The following is a 25957-nucleotide window of genomic DNA, read 5'->3' as shown; positions in this document are numbered from 1 at the left end:
CCCAGCTGGACTTTGTGCAGGTACTCAGCACAGGGGTTAATCTCAAATTCTCCTATAAAGAAATGATACCAAAAAAAAAAAATCCCATTTCAGGCAAAAGCTTTCTGACTGCTGCTGCTTTGACAGCATAGTTTGGTTTTCTTTCTCTGCTGGGCAACACTTCAGAGGGTGGAAGGAAAATACAGCAGACAGGTGACAGATTTTGAAGGAAGAAGGCCCTGGGCCAAGGGAGACATCACTATTAAAATCCTAGTTTTTGTATTGGTTGTCTTTTTCACTTCATGGCCCTTTTAAATTGTTGCCATTGTATAGTCTGGGCTGTCCTGGCAAGTGCCCTGACTGCTTTCCCTGCTGTGCTGAAGGCTGATTTGAGTTCATGGTTAATTTAGGGATAAGTACTTGTGTAATGAAAAGACAAAACAAAACATTAAAAAATTGACCCTGAGGAGAAAAAAGCAACTAAATCTGTCTTGTAAAGATAAGTTAAGGAATACCAGATGGCAGATTTACCCTGCTATGGTGGTGCTGAGTATTGCCTCAGAAAGGGTCTGGTGATGGAATTTGTATTTTTATGTTACAGTAGTTAACAGAACACATCTCATAACGAAAAAATCCAGCAGGAGACACAGAAAGTTCCAATTAAGCATTCCCTTTATTGGGGCCTTGCTCTGTAATGGCACAAGTGATAAACTCTCAGAGTGCCCATCAGTGCTGCTAATGAAAAGACCCAGAGTCACATTTTACACTTTTATTTGGATTTAGATCAACACCACAAATAAGATACTTTGGTCAAACACAAGAACAGATTGCTACGCCGCTCTTTCCTGGCTGCAATAAGTACAGTAATGTGTAAAAAAAAAAAATAAATGCTGGTTCTCCTGGAACACCAAATGTAAATCTTGGATTGGCACATACATGTAATAAATACATTGTTTGCACTTAGCACTTTAAAACGGAATTGCACATGCAAGATGTAACCAGGCTACTGATCACCTTCATCATTGTCCCTGTTCTATTTTTACTTCACAAGTTCTTTGCTTGCCTTTTTCCCAGCAAGAAAAAAGAATATAATTTGCTGCTCTACCCAGTATTTCAGTGATTGGTCTGCTGATTTTGACACGTTTAGCAAAGGTCACATTGAAGGCCTTCCTGATAGAATTGGTATCTCCTCTATAGCTTGACTTGCAACATTATGCATCGCAGGTAGCAATGGAAGTCCACTAAAGTGAGGTGAAAGGCCTGCCCAAAAGCTAACAAGGAGAGGTTAACACCAAGCAAAGATATAGTAGAGGGACGGGTGTGAATGCAGTTCTTACAATATCAAGAGTCAATACTACTACTACACAAATAATAACATATCAATAATATATTGTACAAGCTTATACAGCAACACATGTTGATTTGCAACATTGTACAGTTAAATCTAAAGTGCACAGCCTCAATCTGAGGTGACAAAACAGTACTATCAATATAATAAAGGCAACACAATTACAGACACAATTTATTTCCTCTTTATGTCCTCATCATATTACATTGAATCAATACTCCATTTATCTATTTTAGATGAAGTTAAAACCACATTGCACTTCTTTTTTTGTTTCAAGTATTTTAGAGACAGCAAAACAATATTGCTTTACAAACACAAGTTGGCTGTTTAGGCAAAGTTAAAACCAAAACTTTAGTAGGGTTATAAGTAGACAGGCCTAAGTCGCAGAACTCTTACCAACACTTCCAGACATTGGGGGGAAAAAGGATAAATTTCAGTTTCCATGCCAGAGACACCTCTAGTGTTAAGGAATGATGCAGCAAATGAATTCTACAAGAGTTATGCTTCTAAAAAGGTTGTGAGGATCTGTGTGGCTGTTTTTTGGCAGATATAGCCTTATCTCAATTTTTTGTGCAACTTCAAAAGCTGCTGTATACAAGGATGGAGTCCAGCACTGTGAAAATCCTTTGACAAAATAGTTTGTTACTTAGATCTCATCCCTGTCACTCAGATTACAGTCATATTTAATTTAGGCCTTGTCTTACAGACCTGTACATCTGTAAGAAGTCTTTACCTTCTTAATGTAGCTGTGAGGTTGTATGCTATTTTTTTAGTAAGAATTTCAGAAAATTAAAATTTTCCATGTAGTTTTTGGACTGTGCATAGCAAAAATACTTTTGAGATAAGCATTTATTTAGACATGTGACTTTTTTTTTAATAGGCTTTTTAAACACAGAAACAGAAACCATCTAAATACAACCTTATTTCAGTCTTGGTTAGCACTGTATACAGATTGTGCGTCTGCTTAGGCCAAGTGGGAAACATAATTAGGAATAACAGCATCCTATTGTTGTACTATAATTGATCTTATTAAGTGGTTGTAAGAGCTGCAGTACTCTTGAGGTTTTTCAGTAATCAATCCTGGAGATGTACAATCCATATGACATGGAGAAAGAATTTATTATGTGGGTTTATATTTTAAAATAAGCACTAATAAATATTTGAGGCACCTCCATTAAAAGAAAAAGAATCCTAGTGAATTTTCAGCTTCTGTCCTTGCAGTTTTATAACCCATATAAAATAAAAATATATAGTTTACAAAATAGGATTTTTTATATATATATATATATTTCCTTTTGTAAAACTATACCTATTTAAATACATTTGAAATGTTGCTATAGGTAAATTAGAAATTCTGTTCTAATACTACGAAAAAGGCAAAATCCTTTCACTTTCAAACATACAGTATGTATATTCTGCATCTCACCACCCCTGCCGCCTGCTTCTCCCAATTTGATTTTGTCATAATTTTGGGCAACTTTGGCATCATTCAGTCCAATTGCTTTTTAATTTAAAGAAATCACTGTGTTAAAACTTGGGATAATATTTAAGTATCTTCTGTTCTTTCTTATTTGTATCAATGCAGCTTTTTGTGCAGCTAATTATTAAGGAGGCATTCTAAAACTCAGGAAAGGACTTTAAAGGAGCCATGTTTCTTGATTTTAAACTGTACTCTACTCCAACGCCACAATATAGAAATAGATTTACTTTGGAACAAACTACAGATACATTCGCACAGTTTGTGACAACTTAATTGTCTACTTAGAGGTCCAGGAACAGACTTTCACACCCAGTTATTATAAATCTTGTCCCAGGCGTTCTATTTCATCAATCAGGAAATCAATGTCTTGGTGAGTTGCCGCAGGGTTTGAGATGACCATCCGGAAGAAGTTTGCTTTGTCTCCCAGGGGCTGATAACTCACCATGGTTGTGCCGTACTCCATCATCCTGGCTTTTATCACTGGTGCCACCTGCAGAGTAACAAAAAGCAGAGGGCGATGATGATTATTATTATTGTAATTATTATAATTATTTTCATTATCATCCTCATTCTCATTATTACTAAAACAGAGTATGTTTTCTTTTTTTAAAAAATACAAAGAGCTACAAGAAACAGTTGAAATGAAATCACATTCAATATCGATAAAAACATTAACCCCCACTAAGGAACAAATATCTCATTGAAAAGACACTGGGTTTATCCTGTTTCTTTGTCCTGCTCATAAAATTACTGGGGAAATTTCCCTCTGCTAACTTTCTCAATATTGCTGTTTTTTGTAGTGTTCAAAACATGGTTACAGTCATTTACCATCTTCTTTTCATATGCCAAAGTGATGTAGTATTATTGAACTTCTCCTGCACTTGCTGGGTTTAGTGATTGCAGTTCACAGTAATTTCAGTAAATACACATGGAGGAAATAATTGCTCTAGAGATTAGGCAAACCTAAGGAATACAAACTTGGAGACCAGAGCAAGGTGGTGCCACACTAACCTGCAGTAAAATAATCATGGAGGTGTCATTTGCCAGAACATCATGAGGTGACCATGCCCTGGAGATCGTTTTGGGGATTGCCTGCCTGACAGGGTTTCACTGTTCCCTGAGTGATATCCCGGAGGACACTGCTTACCTTCATCAGGCGGCTCGTTCTTTCTTCACTGTCTTCCATACCACGCAAGCTGGGAGGTAAGTACCAGAAGCAGACATTTGTGTGCTGAGGCTAAACACAGAATAATAATGGTTTACACCGTAAGAAATGCTCGTAATATCTCAATTGCAATTAAGTTCATGCCTTCCTTCCCACTCATACATCATACTGTGACAGCAGTCAATGATTTTCATTATTGTGGTCCACTGAGAGTCATCATCATTATTAATGCAGAAAAGATAATTTTAAGCAATTTATTCTCAGGGTGTCAGATCGCATCTGACGCAGAAACACATCATCCAGCTGGGCAAATATATTTATGCCTTTCTGAGAAGCATCTAGATTTTGCAGATCCTGTCCCCTCCAGGGACTGGAGGGCTCATGTAGCTAAAGCAAGAGTCTATTACAGATAATTTAGAGGTGAAGACCGTGTCATTTACTTTTATTAGATGACAGAATAATATAGAATCTGATTCCGTAAACAGGAGCCACAGGTGGTGCATAAGACAGTTTAAGATTTTCTTACATTTAATGAAATTTATTACTTCTCAATTTGATTCAGCTAGCTGCTATATTAATATGCATGCACCACAGTGTCTTATCTCATTTAATGACTATGAGAGAAAGGAGAAAGGTATAAAGTAAGAACTAGTTGACATTTTGTGTATTTCTGCAATATCCCAATAGTTGCCTGCTTTACTATGTTCATCTTTGCTGGATGCTGAATGGGTGAGCAACTCCTACTGCTGCCAGTTCCTTTACTCATCATCAGACCCAGTGGACCAAATTCAGTGATGATGCGTGAGGTGGGGAAAATAAATTCCATAGTGGCATGCTTGGGTATGAGCTTGTAATCTCTGAAGAAACATAGTGATGTTTAACCTTGTTCTCTTTAAGGCAAAACACCACTTAACTTTATAACAGGGGTCTCTACCAGGCCTGTCCCCTGCCATCACAGCTGGAGAGGGTCGTCCACAATGCGATGGTCAAACACCAGACAGTCTGGTGCTGTTCAGAGGTATGGCCACCCAACCCAGGCTGCACTGCCTTGCCCTGGGCGCTGTGCTCCAGCTGAACACCTGGCATCCAGGGGTCCAATCTCAGCTGGACTCCCTCCACAGAAACAGAGACATTTGCACTCTACACAGGTGCAACTTCTGCCCCATGAGCCAGCTGGGCTCCCAAACAACACTAGACCCCGCCCTGCTGTGCCACACCACATCACAGCAGGGATCACAGTGCAGATCACCCCACGTTATCCCAGGTCCCCTGCAACTGCCCACCTGAGGATGCTGATAAAACCACTTTGCACAACTGTACTTCTGGAGCTGTGTGGGGCACTGTAACCCCCACTCCTAAGAGACCCTGCTATTAGGAAACTGCAACTTGTTTTTATTACATAGGAGCTGGTTCTAATTGTGTGTGTGTATGCTGTGTTAGGATGAGATACCAGTGTTTAGTTTCAGCAGGGTTAAACTGAGCAGACTGAACACTCATGCACAGCTGCCTCAACTTCCTTGTCCCTGGATCCCATAAGGAAGAGAGGTACTGGCAGAACAACATGTTTTGTTACAAGGGTCCCTGCTTTCTGTCTCATGCTGTTTGATTTGACCTGTTGGTAGCATCCCAATAGGTAACCAAGGCAAACAGCGTTGACCAACTGAGAAAAGAAGCTGCAATACATACCTTTCCATCAAACACCATTTCATACCCTTCTCTGTTCTTTATTTTATTGTATAGGTATTCTGCTAGTTCCAAGCACTTATCAATTTGTGCTTCAAATCCTGTGGTTCCCTTTACAGAGAGATGAAGAAAAGAAGTTACTTAAATATCTGTTCCGTGAATCAAAATAACAGAAGGACCACACAGCACTTGCCAACACATCAGCACAGTTCCCCTCTCAGAAGTGTCTGTGAGACCAATTAGGGACCTGATTCTACGTGATGAAGGGCACTTTGTGAAGCAGAGCTCATTTGTCTCTAGCTCTTGCCACTGACTCTCCTGTAGCCACTTCTGCAAAATAAGCATCAGGTACTTGTTGGTTCCCAAGAACATTTTGCTGAGAACCTGAATAACACCTCTGACAAAGGGTACCCTTGGCAGATTTTCCAGAGAGGCTGAGGATGGTTTTGGACAGCTTGGACTGGCACAGAGGAGGGTCCTTAGAAGGTGTTGAGTTCCAGACATGGTGAGTCTCCCATTTTCAGAATAAAGAATTTTTAATCTTCCAGGTGTGATATGCTTGGGGATTTTCCAATAATTTTCTTTTTCTTTTTCAGTTAAGCTCAGAATGGGCAGATACACTTTTAGAGCCTGGTCTGATGCCTGTGAAAATGCACACTCTCTTTAGATACTGCCCTGCCTCTTTACTGTTTCTTTTCTAACAGATACTATATAAACCCAGAAGATGTGTTTTTAAAAGCTGCAGAAAAACCTGCTTTTTCTTCTCTGGCAGAAGTCATAATCCTCTCTGTGACATCATAATTGTTCCTGCAATCACCAACTGTGATGCCTCAAACAAAGGATTCAGCTTCAAGAGGAAGGAAGGGGAATAAACAGCTGGAATAGATAAACTCTCTAAGAAACACACATCCTATTTTGTAATGTTAATATTACAAGCAGGGTGTGAGAAGAGAAAAAGCAGTACAAGGCATATTGAAAAAACGGGCTTTAGAAGAAATGTTTCTGAGTAAAGGATGGTTCTGGCAGTGCAGAACTGACTTAAAAGCCCATGTCATTATCCCTCTGTGTATAGAGATTTCAAAACAGGATAGAGCTAGCACAGCCCTGGGAGAAAGGCTTGGAGTAAAAGAGAGACATGTGGCTAAAATCTCCTATCACTCTGCAGTCCCCAGTTAGCGTAACAGCTATTGCAACCACAGAAACGTCCATCCTCCCTTACAGACTCCCACAACTCAGAGTTTTAATGAAGCACATGAGGATCTTTAAGGTTTTCTGGAAATGAAAACAGTGATGTCATATCCTCTGAACAAACCTGAGGCAAACTGACATAAAAGATTGGATAAATAAACCCAAGAACTTATTTAACAATATTCTACAAATACAGATGAATTAGTCATTAGAGCTAGTGTTTTACAGATTTCCCAATGAAGATCTTTTGATGAGTTTTCCTCTACTCCTTCAAAAGATGGAGTATCTTTGGAGTAGATCATATCTACTGCATGCAACGAAACTAGGTATTCCAGTCTTGATTTGCCAGGTTTAATTTCTGAATGTCATTTAAACATCCTTTTATTTCCAGAAATCTTTGTAACAACATTCCTAGGTATATGATTTATGCTATTAGACTCCTATAGTTACACAAAGCAAATGCTATGCAAAGCCATAGAGTTCAAGGTTCAAAATCATTTGTGCTGCTCAGAAGCTCAATTGTTAAAAGTATAAAAACCACAGAAAATAATGGTGTTCTTCCTTTCATGTTATATATGTGAAATTCAGGTCAGATACTTTCTAAAATGATGATTACAATAAAAAAAAGCCAACTGTATCTGGTGTGCATTACTTTAAGGCAAACAAATCTATAGCAGGCAGTCCTACCTTTGCCCTCCACATCAGCCACAGCTTGAAGACATCCACATGCCGTCCACATTGCAAAGCCTTGTCTCCCGTGTCGTAAGACAGGTCGTAGTGCTTGTCTTGTTGAAAGAGGTAGGAAGCATGCATTTGATTGCAACTCTGCATCAATCCCTTATAGGAATACAGACACAAGCAAAGTGATGTTGGCACAGATATGACTACTGCTTTGAGGGTTGCTTTGGGTGAGAAATTACAAACACCCAAATCAGTGGAATATGTGTCCAAGCGCAAAAGGAAGATCAAAAAAAAGGACAAAATTAGACTCAGTTCTCCATAGACTAAGTTTTTCACATCCCTTTCAGTGCCCAAGACACCTTGGTACCTGACGCAGCAATGTGTAATATACTCCTAGATCTAAGGTATTTTTTAAAAAAAGCTGGACATTGTGTTTCTTAGCATCATTATGCTTAAGTTCATTTTTGGATCTTGCTTTCTATTCTTTGTTCTGGTTCCTTTTTCTCCTTTCCTTGGAAGGCATCTTTTCTGGTTGAGTTGGTGACTAATCTAATATCACAGAACTTTTCAATTGTTTGGTCGCTAAAATTCTGATTTTTATTGTTTTTTTTTTTCTTTGTAGAAACAGTTATTTTCTGCAAAGTCCTCAGCTGCAGATTGGATGCTTAAGTGGTACAGAAAGCTTTGAACAGACAGAAGAGCATATGGCCTTTAAAAAGCCAGCTAGAGCTATTTCTGGGTTGCAACATCCCATTCTGAGAGGCAGCTTTGTGGGAGGGACAGAAGCCAACAAGGTGAGGAAACCTGGCTCATGAAAGCATGAGGTTTCCTTTTTAGCTTTTAAAGTAAAATGCAGAGAGCCATGTTCTGGCTCCAGTTAAGACCTCAACAAAGTTTATGGTATACCTTAGGGCTGTTGCCTAAAACAGCAATTTCCAGTCCAAGAAGAATAAAAACTTGGTTGTTTATCATCAAGTCTAATCTTTATGTATAACTCAAAACTGAGATAGCAAAATGAGAGGGGGACAAACTCTTGACTTTCTCCTAATCTGAGCCATCTGTTCTCACTAGAGGTCAAGGATGGTACTGACTTCAGCCAGGCAGGATTTGTCTCATAGAACTGACCCAGAGGGCAAATAAAAGCCAGTTTCTCTTTTCCTAAGTGCAATCACTTTGTATTACAATCTGTTGTACAGCTGCTAGCAAAACAGCAACCAGCTTTTTGATAGCTGGTCTATTAAGTGGTGGTTGTATAGCAGCTGTCCCAGTAACTGATGGTTATATGAAAATTACAGGCTTGAAGGGTAATTCTAATTCTACTGCTAAATGAAATGTCTGCTTTTTAATACAAGTGAACTTAGTGCACCATTTTTACTTCCAGGTGCCCCAAAGTGGATATATAGATCACAGCTGGGTAGGAATATCACAAAAGTCTAGAAAGTTTAAAGATGCCTCGATTCTGGACCAATGTTGTGCTGCATGTATACAATGTCATTCATCCCAAGAGAATGAAAGTTTACCTAGAGTTACATCTTATGCTACACAGCAATTTATGGGGTTACACAGCTATGCACCCACAACTTAACTATGGACATTTTAAATGGAAAATCAAAAAACTCTGTAAAGATATTGCCATTGACGGGCTCTATCATTTCTTCTAGACAGCTGCTTTAATTCTTTTTGCAGTCACAGCCTGAGCATGTAACTAGAGGTCTATTTCTCAGGTTTTTTTTTAGAATCCTCATCACATTAGCAAATATTAGCTATGACACATTTATGAAGACAGTATCCAGGATTTTCAGAAGCAAAATGCCAGAAAGGAGCAGAGAAGCACATACACTGTGACATACCTCTTCTCTTACTAGGAGGGCCGAACACTGCAGAGGGACACCCATCATCTTGTGAGGGTTCCAGGTCACTGAGTTAGCCCTAGGACAGCAAACCACGTGAAACTCAAGACATTGTACTATGTGATGAAATCACAGAAGCATTTAGAAATAATTAGAATAATAACGAACATGTAGCAATGTGCACCTTTTTCTGTTTCTGAGCAAGCAGAGCTGTAAAAAATCAGGAAAGCAATATGAGGAAAGCAATGCCTTCACAGGGGACTAATCTATGCTAGTTGGTTTTTGGATGACAATCCTGGCAACATACCACAGGATAATTGCTCTATCCACTAAACTTAATCAGTATTAAACTTTCTGGGGAGTCATCTATACTTTATAAACATAGGGAAAACTTCCTAAAAACACCCACTTGATTGATGAACTTTCTAAAATTGCATAGCTGATTAAAGATGCAGATAGGAAGCTGGCAAACTTGCAGATTCCCTCCCTCTGACTCCAGTTTCAGCAAGATTTTAGTAAGGAGCTTACAAAGGCATTTTTTAAAAATTCCTTTAAATGCTTCTGGGTATCACTAAGTAACTCGGAAAACCTGGCCCAAAGTAATTTTTCCTGTTGCTGCGATGATGGCAAATTTTCATAGCTCCTCAATTTTAGCTTGGCTATGGCAATTCACATGACCACAGTAATAAGCACAGGATTGATCCATCTTGCCACAAAAGAGTCTGATCCCATCTCCCTTCAGGACACATTTGCTGGAAAAATTACTGTCAGTCTAAACTTTGTGAATAAACAGGGTGCTGATACAATACAGCCTATTGTATTGTATGCAGAAGAGGCATTTGGGACTGTGTTGAGGGCTGAATGGAAGATTGTCCAGTTGTTTATTACTTTAATTTTGTGTTATGTTTGACTGGCTATTTTTTTGATTACTATTATTACATATTATGATTAGCTGATAAATGTATATATTTGTATCCTATTTGGCAGGCTATCAATGATACACAGTGCACAGTATTTCACCTAGTGCACTGATTTGCATTTTCATGGTATAAATTGGCATAAATCAGTCAACTGAAGACATATGAAAACTTAAAGGACACAGACACATTTGCAGGTAACATTAACGTGAACAGAGGTGAGTATGTTAGAATCTGGCAGTGTTCTCCTTTGTGGGACCTGGAGACAGGTTTATGCATGTCCTGCCAAATTGCTTCCACTCCTTCAAAGCAAGCAACTTCAAAATTCACATGGACATTAGGCAGTAGTTCTGTGCTTTCTTCTTTGCTATTTAAATGGAACTGTGCAAGTGCCTGATGCAAAATCTGTAGGGAACAGTCTTCCACAGGCAACATCTGGCCACTTGGCTTGGCTTTTTGAGTATTTGGCAGCTTTTAATCAGCTCAGTCAGTCATCTGATTACAACATCAAAGCTAGTGATTCTGAACATGCATTCAGGTCTATGAATTTCCTTTGATATGATACTTTTTAATTTTTATTTGTGCCTATGCAAAATCAAGCAGAAATTCTTTAAGAGATCTCTAGGTAATAATAGTGGTATGGGTTTTCTCAAGGAAAAGGATTATTCACTGACAATAGCCAGATGTAAATTATCTGTCTAAAACATTTAATTTACCCTAAGGTCATTTATTTACCCAATGACATACCAATTGCACACAGAAAAAAATTAATTATGTAAAGTAAAAATCCACCATTTTTCATTTGTTATCAGTTATTTTGGGCTTTGGCCATCAGCATGTGCTTGTAGAAATTGCTGGCTGAGACAAACAGTGAAGTAAAAAAAGCTACATGAATCTGCAGATATTTTCTAAAAGCATCTCATGTTTGCCCAAATAACGGAGCACCAAGTATCTGTGGGGTTTTTTTGCTGTGGGTCAAAGATACAAAAAAAAATTTCCTTTGGAGATTTTGAATTGATGACAGGAGAGATTCACAACTGTCAGAATTTGGTCCTCAGCCATCATTAAATACAGACTGAGGTGCATTCACTGACCAGCCACAGCCCTGGAAAGGATGTCCAGACCCTATATGGGAGCACTCATACACTGCAAACATGTTTTTCTTATGTAGCTGTCACTTCCTGAGACTTTGGAAAAGGGATACCAGGCTGAAACTCCTGATGGTGGCCAGACCTATCTGCTCCAGAGACCGGGGCACATGCTTCCTCCAGGGTGCCTTCAAGCAGCTTGAAATCTGCCCTGTGGGGACTGGAGGGCACAGTAAGGATAGTCCTACAACTCCTGCCGTCTGTGATGGATATTTCTGCTGGACTGCCTGTTACCAGACGGATGTGAATACTCAGAGCACAGTGTGCTCCAGTTAATGCTCCCTCCTTGTACCTTTCTTCCCTATCAAACATGAGTACAAGCTTTAGTTCTCTTCTATTCAGACCTGTAACAACTCAATTATCTACCATGAAACAGGAGTGTCCATAAAAGTTCAGTCTGCTCAAAATGTTCCCACATCTGAGATCTGGACAAACTGAAATGAGCTGCTGTGTCCACCAAGCAGAGGAACAGCACTGGAAAAAACAAGCTTCCTTAATTTACTGCCAAACATATGGAGATGGTGCTTATTAAAGAACTAAATAAAATCCAGTGGAGTTCTGGATCTAAAGCATATTGTTTGGAAAATTCTCCAAAATAGATTTAACCTGAACTTTTCATTCCAGTATAATTTGGACAGCCATTTGGGAGGCAAATCCTTTGTTTCATACTCGACGTACATAGGCAACCAGGTGGATTTTTCTAACTTGCTGGATATTTGGATATATGTCCTTTTAATGCATGATATGTAATTTTGGAGTGTTGCAGGCAGTCTTAACTAAATCAAATTCATAGAACCATTGGCCGTTTTCCAAATTTTGCATGTGAGATGTATGAGAAAGGAACTGAATCATCAAAGTATCCTCCTAATCTCCAGGAACAGGATGAGAAAGTTGTTTGTAATTTTAATTGACAAGGAACAGCAATGTGATTTATTGACACAGAAGGTAGAAGGGAGTAACAATTTGCTCTCAAATACCATGAGCTTCAGGAAATATACTAATGGAAGAGTGACTCCATCTAGCCCAGTATACTGTCTCTAGAAAGTGGACTAAACAGGTGACTGGAAGAATTCAAAATGGGGCAAACACATATGAACTTTCTCTAAATACCCTCTGAGCTCCCATTCAGTTGTGGCTCATGGAAATCCCAAATGCTTTTTATTTTTCTTTCCTTGAATGCAGGTAAATCTTAACATCCTAGGGAAAGGATTTCCACAGTTTAACTAAAAGGTTCTGAGTAAGCAGTTGTTTTTAAGCTCAGTCTTTTCAGGCTGGACTAGCATCACTTATGTTCATCTGTATGTATCTGCAATGTTCACAAGCTCATGACTATGACTATGTGTATATATCCAGGCTCAGATATACTGAGAAGACATCACTAACACAGCCTGGAGAGGGCTATTCTCTCCAGAAGTGACAGAGAAGGACATCTGCCCAAACTGCAGGTGCATCCACCTTTTATACTTAAGATTTCCGTACACAAAACCTCCAAGATTAATTTCTTAGAAAAATACAATGGCTAAATCATGCCAGACACGGAACCAGAGAATGCTGCAGAAACAACTCTGGACCTGAGAATGCATGGTGGAAGAACAAAAAAACAAATATAAAATGTCTGCTGGATGTAGTACAAAACAACGTGCCACGTCACTGTAGCACTGAACAAAGGAAAGACACTTAGCAATGTTACTTCAACTGGAAGGACAGTTTGCATGATTTCTTCCTACTGTATCTAGGAGATAACATGGATCTTTAATTTCATTCATAGGCATTGCTATGGTAATCACAAGTGTGTTAAAATGCATTTAATAAATGACTTTTATTAATACTAATAAATCATACCTTTCAATGCCGTTTAACTTCCATTTGTGTTTTCTTGACATCAGAAGCCCACCACCCCATGCTCCCTGGAAGGCAAGACACATTATCTTAATGAGAACTCTGCTTTTCCCCATGATGACATCTGTGTGTTCACATCTGTGTTTGGGACCCTTTCTTTTTTCTTGCTGATGTGGCACATTCCAAAATGACCAGGCAGATGGGGCCTGAGGCATTAGCTGTGCTAACAATTTTCTTCCAGTAGCTTGGAAGCAGCAGTTAATAGGCCATAAACCAGGCATCCACTCTTATCATCTGCTAACCCCTCACTCGCCCCTCCTCTGACCTCCTCTGACACGGCACATCGAGTTGCCCCATGCTGTAATTAACGACTTGCAGAGCTGCTCCTGGGTAAGCTGCATTTTCTCTTGGTGCTAACAAACCAGGCGGAGATCTCAGCTGCTCTGGGGAGTTTTCATCATATTTTGGACCCACTATTGCTTGCCCTATACTCATTTGCTTTCTTCATGGAAATTTGGGACAAGCAGGCGTTTCATGCAACTGAGAAGTATTTAAGGTAAATACAAATTCTTCCTTTGAATTGGACTGATTTTGGCTGACACAGTAATCCAAAAGCAAGATATTCAGCCCTATGCAAAGTCAATTACCAAGCCTCTTTGGAGAAAAGATTTGCAAAAATGACACAAAAACCATTCTAGGGCTGAAAGATGATCCTTCAGAAAGATTTCTTGGCAAGAACCCAGATAAAGCTAAGTAGCCAATCTGATAAAATTCCCTAGCATTTGCATTAACCTGATCAGCAATTTGCAGTACTTTATTCCAGACAAACGTAGACTTTTCCTTATGTATTTATTTTGCAGCTGCTGCAGAAGCTGAGCCAGTGCTCAGTATGGTTCTTATGTATTTCTTTACTAATGGCATTTAGAGATAAAGCTGAAAGCTAAAAGCACTCGAACTAGGTCATCTTTAAATGTCCCAGTTGCTAGAAGTACAACTACAGTCACAGCTCCTAGAACATCCCTCTGACCTGAGTCTTTCAGAAGAGTGGGAAGTCAGTGCTTGGATGTTAGACTTAATTACAGGACCCAAACACAATGGATTTTGTACAAGATGACACTGTTCAAAATTAATGCTAATACACCTTGTAATCCAGCCCTCCATGAAAGATGGTACTTACATCCACATGCATCCAAATTTTGTATTTCTTGCAGATGTCTGCAATAGCTATGAGAGGATCGAATGCCCCGTACACTGTTGTCCCAGCCGTCGCACTCACCAGAAAAGGAACAAATCCCTGCAAGAAAGCAGAGAGGTTTGCATGGTCGGAGTGCTGCAGCCCCCTCAGCCTGCAGCAGTCCCAGCTCCCCTTGTGCTGCCCTCACAGTGAGCCCACGAGAGTCTCCCGGAGGGCATCCTTGCTATGTTAGGACTGGTTTTCTCCAAGTTCAGATGTCAGCGATATTTTAGTTTCTACCTTAAGGTGGCAGCAAACTTCCAAACCAGCATCCTCCATTTAGTAGGATGCATGAGACGGGAAAGGGCTCAACAGAACAATTCTGCTCCACACCACCTGCTTGAAACAAAAAAGTCTGTGCCACAGGACACAGAAAAACCTCACCCAGGCACCACAGTGAGAGAAACATTTTTAGTGGACTGTGCCCTGGGCTGCACTGGAATTATCCCAGCAAGTGCCTGGACATATGGTGTCCCAGTTTTGTCAGTGGGAACACTGTGCATGTGGGTGTCTCCTGGGGCAGCGGACAGGGGAGTTGTGGGGCTCACTTCCAGCCCCATCCCTCCTGCAGAGCAGGGAGACAGCATGAGGAAGGAAAAGATAGCAGCCTCCACCGAGGCCAGGGATCATCTCTTGGATTCCCTCTGCTACATGCTGTGCCTCACAGCAGAGCACTTACCATCTATCACGTTTGCACTATGAGGTCTGGGGTCTGCCAAAATTTATACCAGTGTTTCATTTTAATTTCATCTGTAGTTCTGTTGATTTCATACGGAGTACTCAGAGGTCAAGAGTGGTTACCTTTTTTTTTTGCATAACTGGAGCATAAACCATCTGAAAGGTCTAATCTTCCTTCTACAATAGTCCATAGGTTTGGCTGCACCTCCATTGTCATTTTTCCTTATTTTTTAATCTACTGTATTGCCTTTCTTGGAAAAAGTGAGCTTTTAATGAAGACCTGTGTTATTCATGAACTTTTACTGCTGTGTGCCTAACGAGTATTTACATAAATGTTGAAAGCATAGGGCTGAGTTCATTGCATACTTTAATCTGATGTTTTAATTCTAGTTTCTGTTAACAAACACATACAAAAGTAGTGCATATTTAGAGATGTGTGGATTTTAGTTTATTTTCAATTCATTTGGTGAGTCCATGAGGAGTATTTTCAATGCATTACAATATAATAAATTCCCCGAAATGATTAATCTGTTTTTGACAATATTCATCTGAGAAACTACATCATAGGCTGACGATATAAAAAAGGAGGATGTTAAGCAGAACGACATATAAAAAGAAAGCGAAATGGACATTATGAAGTAGTTCTAAACCTATTTTCTCAGCAACTCTTGCCTCATTAACTGGAAGGCTACATTTCTGAGAAATAAATAAAAACTTAGTGGGCAAGCCTGTGTTGTTTTACAAAGGAAAGCAAAACAACTAGCTGTACCATTCTTGGCTTTTTTTCTTCTTTGGAAGAAGAAAAGCAGGTAAACTTACTTTTTGTTTGGCTTCAACAATTCTTCTTTCAAGGTCTGATGGGATCATTTTCCCTCTGGAGCAAGAGAGAGTTGTATCAGTAATTCGATCTTGAAATCAGCTTCTGCTGTTACTTCTTCACTTAACAGGAAACCCAAAGAAGGAGCAAAGTGACTTTTTTGCCCAAGGGTTATGTAGCAATGAAGAGCACAGAAAGGCTCTGTCCACTAGTCTTAGTTTTTATCCTAATTATTTAGTCAATATATTTGCATAAATATGGTGATGGTAACTGAGAGAAATTATCTCATGGCCACTGCCATTAAAGACTGATGCTGCTCCATGGAGCCTCCTGTTCCTGTCTGATGTTACAGTCCTGGGAATAAGCTCCAGGCTCCCAGGGAGAGGCTCAGCCCAGCATCCCAAGAATCTGCTGGGTGCCAAAGACCACAGTCCCCTCTCAGCAGGCACAGAAAATGCCAGCTGAGCTGCATGGCCATGAGCAGTACAGCTCAGCTGTGCTGTAAACAGTTGTCTCTGTGTTTCCATCCCAGGGGTGAACTTGTTTCAGGGTGACCATACTACGCTTTAGTGCATTACATGTTTGCATTTGCCTGAAGCAAGGTGTGAGAGAAACTACCAGTCTAGACTCATTAAATGCACTGTCAGGCTCTTTGCATTGTCTGTATTTGTAACACCTCTAGTATGATCCATCTACCTCAGATTCAGACTCAGCGGTATAAAGCTTGAAGGTTAATTTAGGAAATCCTTCAAATGAATTAGGTATAAGACAAACCAGTGCTGATACTGATACTGAGGTTAAAGTTTTCTTTGCTTTAGACACAAGAAAGACTATCAAAGAAGAGACAGTATGAATAACAGCAATACAAACATGATAGCTTTCCACAGTACAGAAACAGTCTTCACTGGCTTTGAGTCTTGTACATTTAGATTAATATCAATTTTTAAAGACTTCTTCAGATTTTTTCTTTCATTAAGCCCTGATTTCCTTTTGCTATAAAAAAGGAACAGCCTTTACTAAAGCTCAAAACAGTAGTTACAAGGAAACTAATAAAACAATTACTTTTAGTTTGATTTTCCACAAAAACCCTGAACTGTTTTCATTATATTTGGACGCATGTAAATTCTTTGTAATTATTAATTTATTTTGATAAGATGCTGTTGGTTTTCTAAGTTTTCAGCCTTACACAGCCTACAATAAGATGATATTTAAGTAGAAATAGGTTTGTACTGCCGACTTTTTTGCAAAATCTCTCCTGCTTATTCAAAGCACTACAATGCTGAAAGAATAACTGAAAATAAAAAGCTCTACAAATCTAAAAATTAGCCCTGATTTTTCTTGCAGAAATTCAAAGAAAGGTCTAAAGAGTACTCAACTCATTGTGAGTTCCCCCCAGACGTGTACATGTTCAGAGAAAAGCAGTAGTTGTCTGGTGCTCAAAAACTGTTTTTGAGATCATTAGTGGAATAAAGAAAATAAAACTATGCCAAAGGAAGGCAATGAGTTCCTCCTCAAAATATAATTCAGATGTTGTTGGTCTTTAATAGTTTCTAATTTAGTAAGCTTGTGCATAGAAACACACACAGAACTTGGCAGTTGCTTTCATTACCCAAAATTTTTTTACCAAGACAAGTGATTATCCAGCCCCTGGTCTCACTGAGTACATGCAGGAATTTATGGACAAGACAGTGCAATGCCCAAGCAATGTCAAGCTTTACCAGTAAACCAGGCAAACTTGGCAGGTGTGGGTCAGGATGGGAAAGAGCCACCAGGAAGTATGCTTGTTCATGCTGGAAACATCAAAAACATCTCATGGTGCTCCTTCACCCGTCCACAGGTACACATCTTCACAGAGGGTCATCTCAACCACCCCAGCCCACATCCTGTGCAAACAATCTGCTCTGTCCCTGTGGTGTCTGCTGGGATTTGGTGACACACGCAGTAATCCTACTGTTTACTTCAGTGTGGGCAGGGTAAGCATTGTGGTTTTCACAGAAAACCTTCATGTTGAATTTGCACAAGAAAAGGAAGACACGACTTCATTGATCCACGTTTGTCTTTAGTGAATAGAAATAAGTGGAGGTTTATTTTGATGTGTGTTGGTTGTTTTGACGTTGTCACTAAATCCCCTTCAAGGTGTGCTCAGTCTTTTGTTAACAGAGATAACAAGTCCACAAGTCAATATGCAGGCGCCTCGATTAGCACTATGAATTGCTTAGTTGGTGCTTTTTTTTTTTAATGTGGGAGCAGAGAATTTTGATAGCAGCAAAACCTTATGCTAGAGACATAAGCAATTCAGTACCTTATAACAATGACAGACTCAAATAGCATTTTCTATTGAAAAGACTCTCAGGAGAATCAATAAGGATTGTTCTATTAATTTTTGTCTCATAGAAAGTTTTTTCCTTAAAACTGAAAATCATCATCAGAAGATGTTGATTTTGTAAAGTGGGTTTTCATAGAGAATTGAAACATTTTTTTTGGGTGTGTTAAGAAAGAAGTTATCTACCCCTGTTTTTTGGGAGCCTATGTGACACTTGTAGATTAGTTTCCTGCTGTGCTACTCCTTTCCAGGGTCCATCATCCTCCTTGGCTTATGCTGCCCACAAGGCTGCCAAGACCCTTCTCTTCACATCTCATTGCAAGAGTGTCCCCATCAAGGGCACTGAGGGAAATGCAGTCCAGCTACGAAAAATGGGGGGGGGGGGGGGGCATGAAGCAATAGAAATGAAGCATTGGTAAATCCTCCTAAATAATATACTCATAAAAAAGGCCCACTTCTCCTCATGTCTCTAAATGCCCTGTTTTGACCAAAACAAGCTTCCTCCTGGTATCTTAGCACAATATGTAAAGAAGGATGTTAGCTTGATATTGTTTCACTTCAGGATGAAATAAAAAGGAGTATCAGAAAGCCCTGAGGAAGGGCACTTGTAACATTTTTGATGAACTCCAAAAACTGATTCATGAAGAAGTTACTGACAGAGCCAGTTCCTCCAGCGGGAGAAATTAGTGTGAGGCTGCTGAAGAGGACAGAGTTATAAAAAATTATACCAACTGCTGAGCACATCCTACATGCTCTCTCTGAGCTGAGCACCTGATGATCTTCTTCTATGTACTGACAAGAAGAGCTGTATTTGACATCTTCACTTACCTTTCATCACATCTAATCAAAATCACACTATCTGTACCAATACCCAAGGCTGCAGCTCCTTTCTTCACAGAAAAGTGGCTCTGAAAAATACATTTATTATTTATTAATTTGATTATTATTTATCTAATTTAATATAAACCATGACCCTCTTGCAAACCGTTCAGCAAGAAGTCCCACACAGGCAATAATTCCATTCATAGCCTTTTTGGAAACTGATCACTTTAATCTGAGGCTTTGTGTCAGCTCACTACTGTCAACTGAGAAACAGCAATCACTCTAATCTGAATTTACTCCTGGAACATTAAATACACAGTTGTGGCTGATGATGGACTCAAATTCTGTCCTTGATGCATAACTGCAGCTTCTACTGCTTGTACGGATTCAGCTGTGAGCTTGATTTACTGATACAAAATATTCTTCCCCAGGGAACTCAGTTTGTGATGTCCAGAGTGATGTGTTATTATGTAACTTTATGTCAAACAATATACTGAGAGAAATTAAGATAGTAGGCCTAATTGTGATCTCATGCCAGCGAAAGCTAGTAATAACTCCTACTAATAAACAGAGCTACTTCAGTTTAAAATCAGAACAGTCTATTAGTAAGACTATTAGTTAATCTGTATGTACAGAATACGATGTGGAAGTTACACACCAGAGTGCAAGTTTACCTAATTTTCTCTCAATCACAGGACTTAACTCCTGAGCCAATGTTGGTTTATAATTCTAATTTAAATGATAATGAAATAGTTTTACATCAAATTATACTCCCAAGAATCTGATTTTGTATTAACTCCAACCCAGCTGTTAACGATACTGTCCAAAGTAATTTTAACTACAGATTATTAAACTTTAAAAAATGGAAATTCTTCATGTATACTACAGTACCATTAGCTTAGGACGTAACACTATAAAAAAGATCAAGAACATAAAAATGTAACAAGGCTTTTTAAGTGTCCACAATGTTAAAGAAGAAAGGAAGACCTAGTTTGCAGAAGACTACAAAGCAGAGAAGTAATCACTAATGCTTTGTCAACGGAGTATTTGGTTTCAACAGTAATGCAAATGGCAGAGCTGAAGGGAAAGAGATTAATACAATGGTTACACATGCGTGCTCCACCTTAAAGGTCTTGTAGTCAGAGGGATTTCACTGCATACTAAAGGGCTCCATACATAATGAACACTTTGAGAATGAAAATAAATTCTAAGCCAACTTAATGAAAGAAGAAGAAGAGTAGAACCGCAACATGCACGTTCAACTTAATAAGGAAAATCCTCTATGTTTAAAAAATTGCTCAAGGAGCAATTTTGATTGAGTCTTGACTGCTATGGTTAAGGTTGCATAAGAGTGTCCACTCCAAATTCCTTTTTTCAGATTTCTCTTGAGCCAAGATTCACTGATGATGCACGGACAATTTGAAAATACTTTCTCAGGTAAATATTTTTCATACTACATTCATTTTTTAAATGCAGAGGGTTGGTACATGGGACATGGCTGCAGTTTAACCAACAATGTGTATTGAGCAGCCATTAAATGTGTTGCCTAGATGTAAAATCAGCTTTAAGGCCCTAGTACAGCAAACCACCCCAGTCCCTGAACTAAGCACATTCTGAAATGTAACATCCACAGTTTGGACTGACTTCTGCCTAAACTGATGATCGAGTGAAATGCATACTCATCACTTAGATGAGCTACAGGGGATTTAGGCTTGTGCTTAAGTGTTTTGCTGTATTAGACTGGGTTCATTGCAGCTATCCTAACCAAGTTTACATCATCAAGTAGGCTTCCTCTGCATTCTGGGGGAAACAGGCACCTCCAGGTGAGGATTTATCCAGCATAAGGGTGGTTGGTTTGGAGTGGGTGCTGAATGACAACAGGTGAAGAGGTTTCTACCCTTTCCCTATGGACCAAGTCCTGTGCTATCTGCTGTCTGTGAGAGTAAGAAGTGTACAGCATCTGCAGCCACCAGCACTCTCGACACTACACGTTTGATTTTAACACTATGGCATTGTCCAGCCTATTAAGACCACTGGTCAGTGATACGTTCATATTAGAGAAGGACTTTGCCCTGCTGTTTTTCTAGTTGTGAGTCACAAGATGCTAGGAATTATTTATGCATTGAATATCACAGCTCAGCCATCACACTGGTATTTTTCATGGGACATTATTTATTTCATAAAATTGAATTTCTGAACAAACATATTTCCATGAGCTTCATCACCTTCACTAAATGTAGTGGACTTTTTCCCAGTACAAATGCACTGTAGATGAAGGCTTGGATTGCGATCAATTCACAAACCTCTAAATGTTGAAGGCTCTTCCCAGCCTTGGGGCCACCCTGAGCCCTATGGAGCAGCAGTGCAACTTTGTGAGAGCAGGGAGGAGGACAGGCCATGAGAAGGCTACTGGCAGGAGAAGGCTCATGAAAAATTCCCAATTTTAGGAAGGTATCTTTGAACTTTGCAGAAATAGAAACAGAGCTAGAATATTGCCAGTATAATGACAGTTCATAGATGTGCTATATGAAGTGACAATTGAATTTATACACTTTAAAAAATTTAATCTGTTTTTAATTTACGTATTACACAAACTGATGTGCACATACTGGTTAGTGTAATACAAAAATGCAGGCACAGATTTAGGAGTGAAGAGTCACAGATATATTTCACTGGGTTTTGATTCAATGACATTACATTAACTAATTTTGCTCCTTATTCCACACTAGTGAAAAAAGATTTACTAATGCAATTTTTTTCTATTAGAAAACAGAACTATTCAAAGTGCCTTAAAAAGAAAATACAGATTTGAATGGTTTACTATGAGGAAGAAAATTAAGCCCATGCGCTCAAAGGCATCCACTGGAATATGGCCAAGCTCAGCTGCCTCTCTGAGAAAGTCTCATGGCACTGCTAAAACAGCACGAGAGACAAAAAAAAGAATGTAGTGTTGATAGCTCAGTTGCCTGAAGGCTTTTTACAGACTAAAGGGAATTCAGTGGTCAGGAACCAAATTGGTTTAGGGATAAATTGGGAAGAAATACAGAAGTCTGTGCACAGAAGGGCAAATGCAATTACAATTTCTAAACAAACTCTGAATACGAAATTGTCTGTGTATACAGTCAAAGATATATGACTGCTGTTATGTTTTCGTGTCTTAGAATAACACCAGAGGAATTACTCCAATTGCTTTAAATGCTCTGAAAGAGCCAGGATGAAGGTAAAATAGAAAAAATATAGTTGTAAGAGCAAAGAAAACTTTCCTAACCATAAACATGATGCTGAAAATTTTGTTGCCTGTGTAATTATAATGGTAAACACAGAAAAAGATAAAGGTCAAAGAGAAGAAAAGGTTTGCCAAAATAAACCTGATTAGGCAGAACTACTGAGAGATGATTCAACTGGGCTAACAAGGAAGGACATTAAATGTGACCCCTTTGAGGATACAGGGACTACAGACTTTTCATCCGTGCAAGGAAGCGAGCTTGAACACCATCTTTCACAACAGAGCTGTATGAGAGTTACACAGGTCTGAAGTCTTACAGTGGGAGAACCAGGGTAACAAAGGGCAGACAGGGGCATATGGCCTGACACCAGTCTTGAAGGAAAAACCAGGCTTGGAGAAGCTGGCAGGTCCAGTTTCAGCACTGTCCTGTGCCTGCCAGAGAGAGGAGGACATGCAGGTGGAAACACGCTGTCACTTTGGTTTCCTGGCTTCCTCCCTCCCTCCCCTCATGCACTGCAAAAGGGTGCATGGAAGACTACAAATATGTCCCCAGAAGAGAGGAGCCTAACTTCTTTCTGAAAAGAAATGTGGCTGAAATTCAGTGGTGAAGGAGCAGATATAGAATATTAGCCAATATTAGTGACAAAAGCATATTATTCAACAGAAAAAAACCCCTGGTGATTCTGAGCCAGGGTAATTTTCCCTTTGTCTAAAATTGCAAATACTCTTAGGTATAGGCTTGTTTGCCTGATAGCCGTTTTTTCGTAGTTAGCTGTGTAGGGTAAAAATAGAGTGTAAATGTATTACAGGTGCAAGAATGAATAGGCCTTTTGGAAAAAGGAGGAATCAGAATAATTAAAAATATTACGATGCTGAAAAGTATGGCACTGTTATCTTAAGTGAACAGTATTTCAATGATGCTTCTGGTTTTATACCTTGCAAAATTACCTTCTCATCATCTGGCATGGTTGAAGCTGTCAGGAAGAACCATCCTAATGCCATGAGCCCCAAAGGGCACAGCTGGTTTTTCAGATTGGTCTTACTCCTTGTTTACATAAATCCTGAGTGGTATGAGCTTTGTGGAGGTAGCTTATCAGTAACGAGTTCCCAAATGCTGAGCAAGATGAGCCATCCCGCAGCTGAATCCCCTCCAAAGTCTGCAGGCTTGTCTGCTGGCAGGCTGGTGCCCAGAAGACCTGGACCCCCAGCCTGATCCCATCATCTATTCACCAGCAAAGGAGGTGAATACACTTTCCTCTTCACCTCTCCTGGGCTTTCAACATCGTGGAATCCCTGGATGTGTAGGCTGGGATACTTCTCTCTTAACTTCAATAATCTAAAAATGTGTGGCTGGTCCAAGCTCCCTCAAGAGTGGGGAAGAAAATGTCCCTCCAGAAGGCACTGCACTTTGGAGGCTCTAGCACCCATTTTAGACTTAGATGATTTGTCTTCTGCAGATCTTGCTCTTTTTTTATTGGCTATAAAAAGTGTATAGACTAACTCAGATTAAATGTTTACACTTCGGGTGATTAACATTAAGTGACATGAATTCTATCTTTATTATCTAATTTTAAGCTACAGCTTCTCCTTCCATTACCTACAAAAAGAGTATACTGTGTCTTATCCCAATTGTAAATACACTGTAGTGAGATATATATTCGCTATTGTTTCCTTTAGCTACTGCTATTCAGTTTTTAAAGTTATTTGTTAGTATCAGGAGAGAAATGAGGATAATAATGCTTTTGAACATACTAGTATTTACATCTTTGGCATTTTTGAAATATATAACTTCAAACTGCTTTTCTAATCCAGCAAGACTCACTTGTTTTTTTTCCAGTGTGGATAGTTTTGCAGCATTATGTGTAGTAAGAAATGTTGCACTGAGTTCAAGATGATCCTGTGGCAGTGTAAAAGCCATGAGATATTGACCAGAAGAAGGATTAGACCCAAATGACGAATTTCCCCTTTGGGATAGACTGTCCTAGAGCACTACTTTTCCGGAAAATGGTTTTACTTTTATTTGAATGGTGCTACTTGAATTAAGCTGTTTCTCAAATAAGAACAAATTTTCACTGTTTACCCTTGGCTTCAAATACCATCAAAAATACTTTTCTAGTTATTATGCAATATGTAACGCAAAGAAAAAAACATGTGGATCTTTCAGTTTGATTTTTAGTGTCCTTAGGTGGAAACAAAACTAATTCCTATTTACTCTGTATACTCATAAGTATAATTTACAGCTTCATAATCCATCTGCCAAAAAGAAAACACGATCTCCAGGCTCCTCAGATCTTTTTCTGGAAGCCACACCACGCACAACACCCCTTGGACTGCTTCTGGCAGGTGGCAGTTCTGCAAACTGTCTCCTAAGTTGTCTGGCCAGAGGGTAACACTATGTACCATGGAAGTGGTAGGATTAGAGATCAGATTTTTGTTTCTTCTACACAGAAACCAAACCAAAATCTTCCATAGCCTGTGTAAAATGGAGGTCTATTAAGCTGTATCTTTAGGGACAGAAGTCACTTTTTAATTTCCTTCTGCATCAGCACAAAGAAGCTCCATAATAGCTTTCATAAAACTGTTAAGGTAAAACCTTTGCCAAAGCCACTCTTCTCCCACAGATGGTGGTGTAGTTTGATGCATTCCCTGCAACTAACAGGGCTTATCCACAAGGGGAAATCAGCATGCAAGAAGCTGAAGAGGTTATTTATTGCGAACTGCCTCCTGCGATCTAGTTGCTGTGCGGATACTCAGTGCACTATTCCCAGGAGGGTGCTCCCCTACCTCCACAGACAAGTCACCTCTCCCAGAGGATGAGGTCTCTCCGAGTGTGTCCAGCTCTCTATGACACTGATACCTGAACAGCCAACAGACCATCCCTTCAGTTGGTAGATGCCAGAGCTGCACTCCTAGTGAAGCCTCCAGCAGTAGCTAGATGACAAGAGCAGTGCAGACGGGGAAATGCCAGAGGCAAGGAGAGCCTCTTCTGTATCCTCTTGGGTCTCTAACTCGGTGAAGAGACTCCTTATTGTCAGATGAGACTCAATTACCTGCCAGTTCTTACTCTGCATTTTCTTTTCCAAACCTATAATAGGAATTATGTTACTATTTCCCGAGCACCTGATAAGATGTTCCTACTTAGGGAATTCCTAGAGGAGTGGGAAAGGAAGAAAGTTGATGTGAACTACACGGGCACAGTCTTGCTAGGTTGCAGAACAGAGGAGACAAAAAAATTTCCATATCTTTCCAATTATGCCCAGCCTTTTTTTCATTCTCTGAACTGTGGATTGAGCCCATACAGCCCCTAATTAATCATCAAGTTCACAGAAATGCTACAAGTCTCTTTAAGCTATTTTCCTCCTATCAATTAAAAAGGCCAAAGGCTGTTTTGTAACCTGAACCCACTTAGTTCTCTACAGCTAAACTTTCCCCCTCTGCACCCTTTTCCTCCTCAGGGTAGGGTGATTCTGTCCTTTTGCCTATTAGGTGTAATCCCTGCTCCATACTGTTCCCAGCTACTGTTGGATACTGTGTAAGACAGTGCTGGTTGGACAGATCAAAATCACAACAGGTAATGGG

General features: G+C 39.6%; 1 protein-coding gene across 1 annotated transcript in view; it reads right to left on the bottom strand.

Moving 5' to 3' along the window:
• Positions 1-733: 733 nt before the first annotated feature.
• Positions 734-25957, bottom strand: part of GAD2 (glutamate decarboxylase 2) — a 41585-nt gene continuing 16361 nt past the window's right edge. The window contains exons 8-16 of the mRNA XM_051802437.1: positions 19159-19238; positions 16010-16064; positions 14456-14572; positions 13282-13346; positions 9375-9453; positions 7531-7680; positions 5659-5766; positions 3955-4044; positions 734-3297 (exon numbers count right to left, since the gene is read on the bottom strand). Coding sequence (XP_051658397.1) covers positions 3124-3297; positions 3955-4044; positions 5659-5766; positions 7531-7680; positions 9375-9453; positions 13282-13346; positions 14456-14572; positions 16010-16064; positions 19159-19238 — 918 coding nt within the window. The 3' untranslated portion in view covers positions 734-3123. The remainder of the gene's footprint in view (positions 3298-3954; positions 4045-5658; positions 5767-7530; positions 7681-9374; positions 9454-13281; positions 13347-14455; positions 14573-16009; positions 16065-19158; positions 19239-25957) is intronic.

The sequence above is a fragment of the Manacus candei genome, unplaced genomic scaffold, assembly GCF_025592945.1.
Source record: "Manacus candei isolate 608988 ecotype Guabito, Panama unplaced genomic scaffold, ASM2559294v1 h1tg000056l, whole genome shotgun sequence".
Taxonomy (NCBI): domain Eukaryota; kingdom Metazoa; phylum Chordata; class Aves; order Passeriformes; family Pipridae; genus Manacus; species Manacus candei.
The sequence above is the reverse complement of the archived record's forward strand: the minus strand, read 5'-3'. Positions and strand labels throughout refer to the sequence as shown.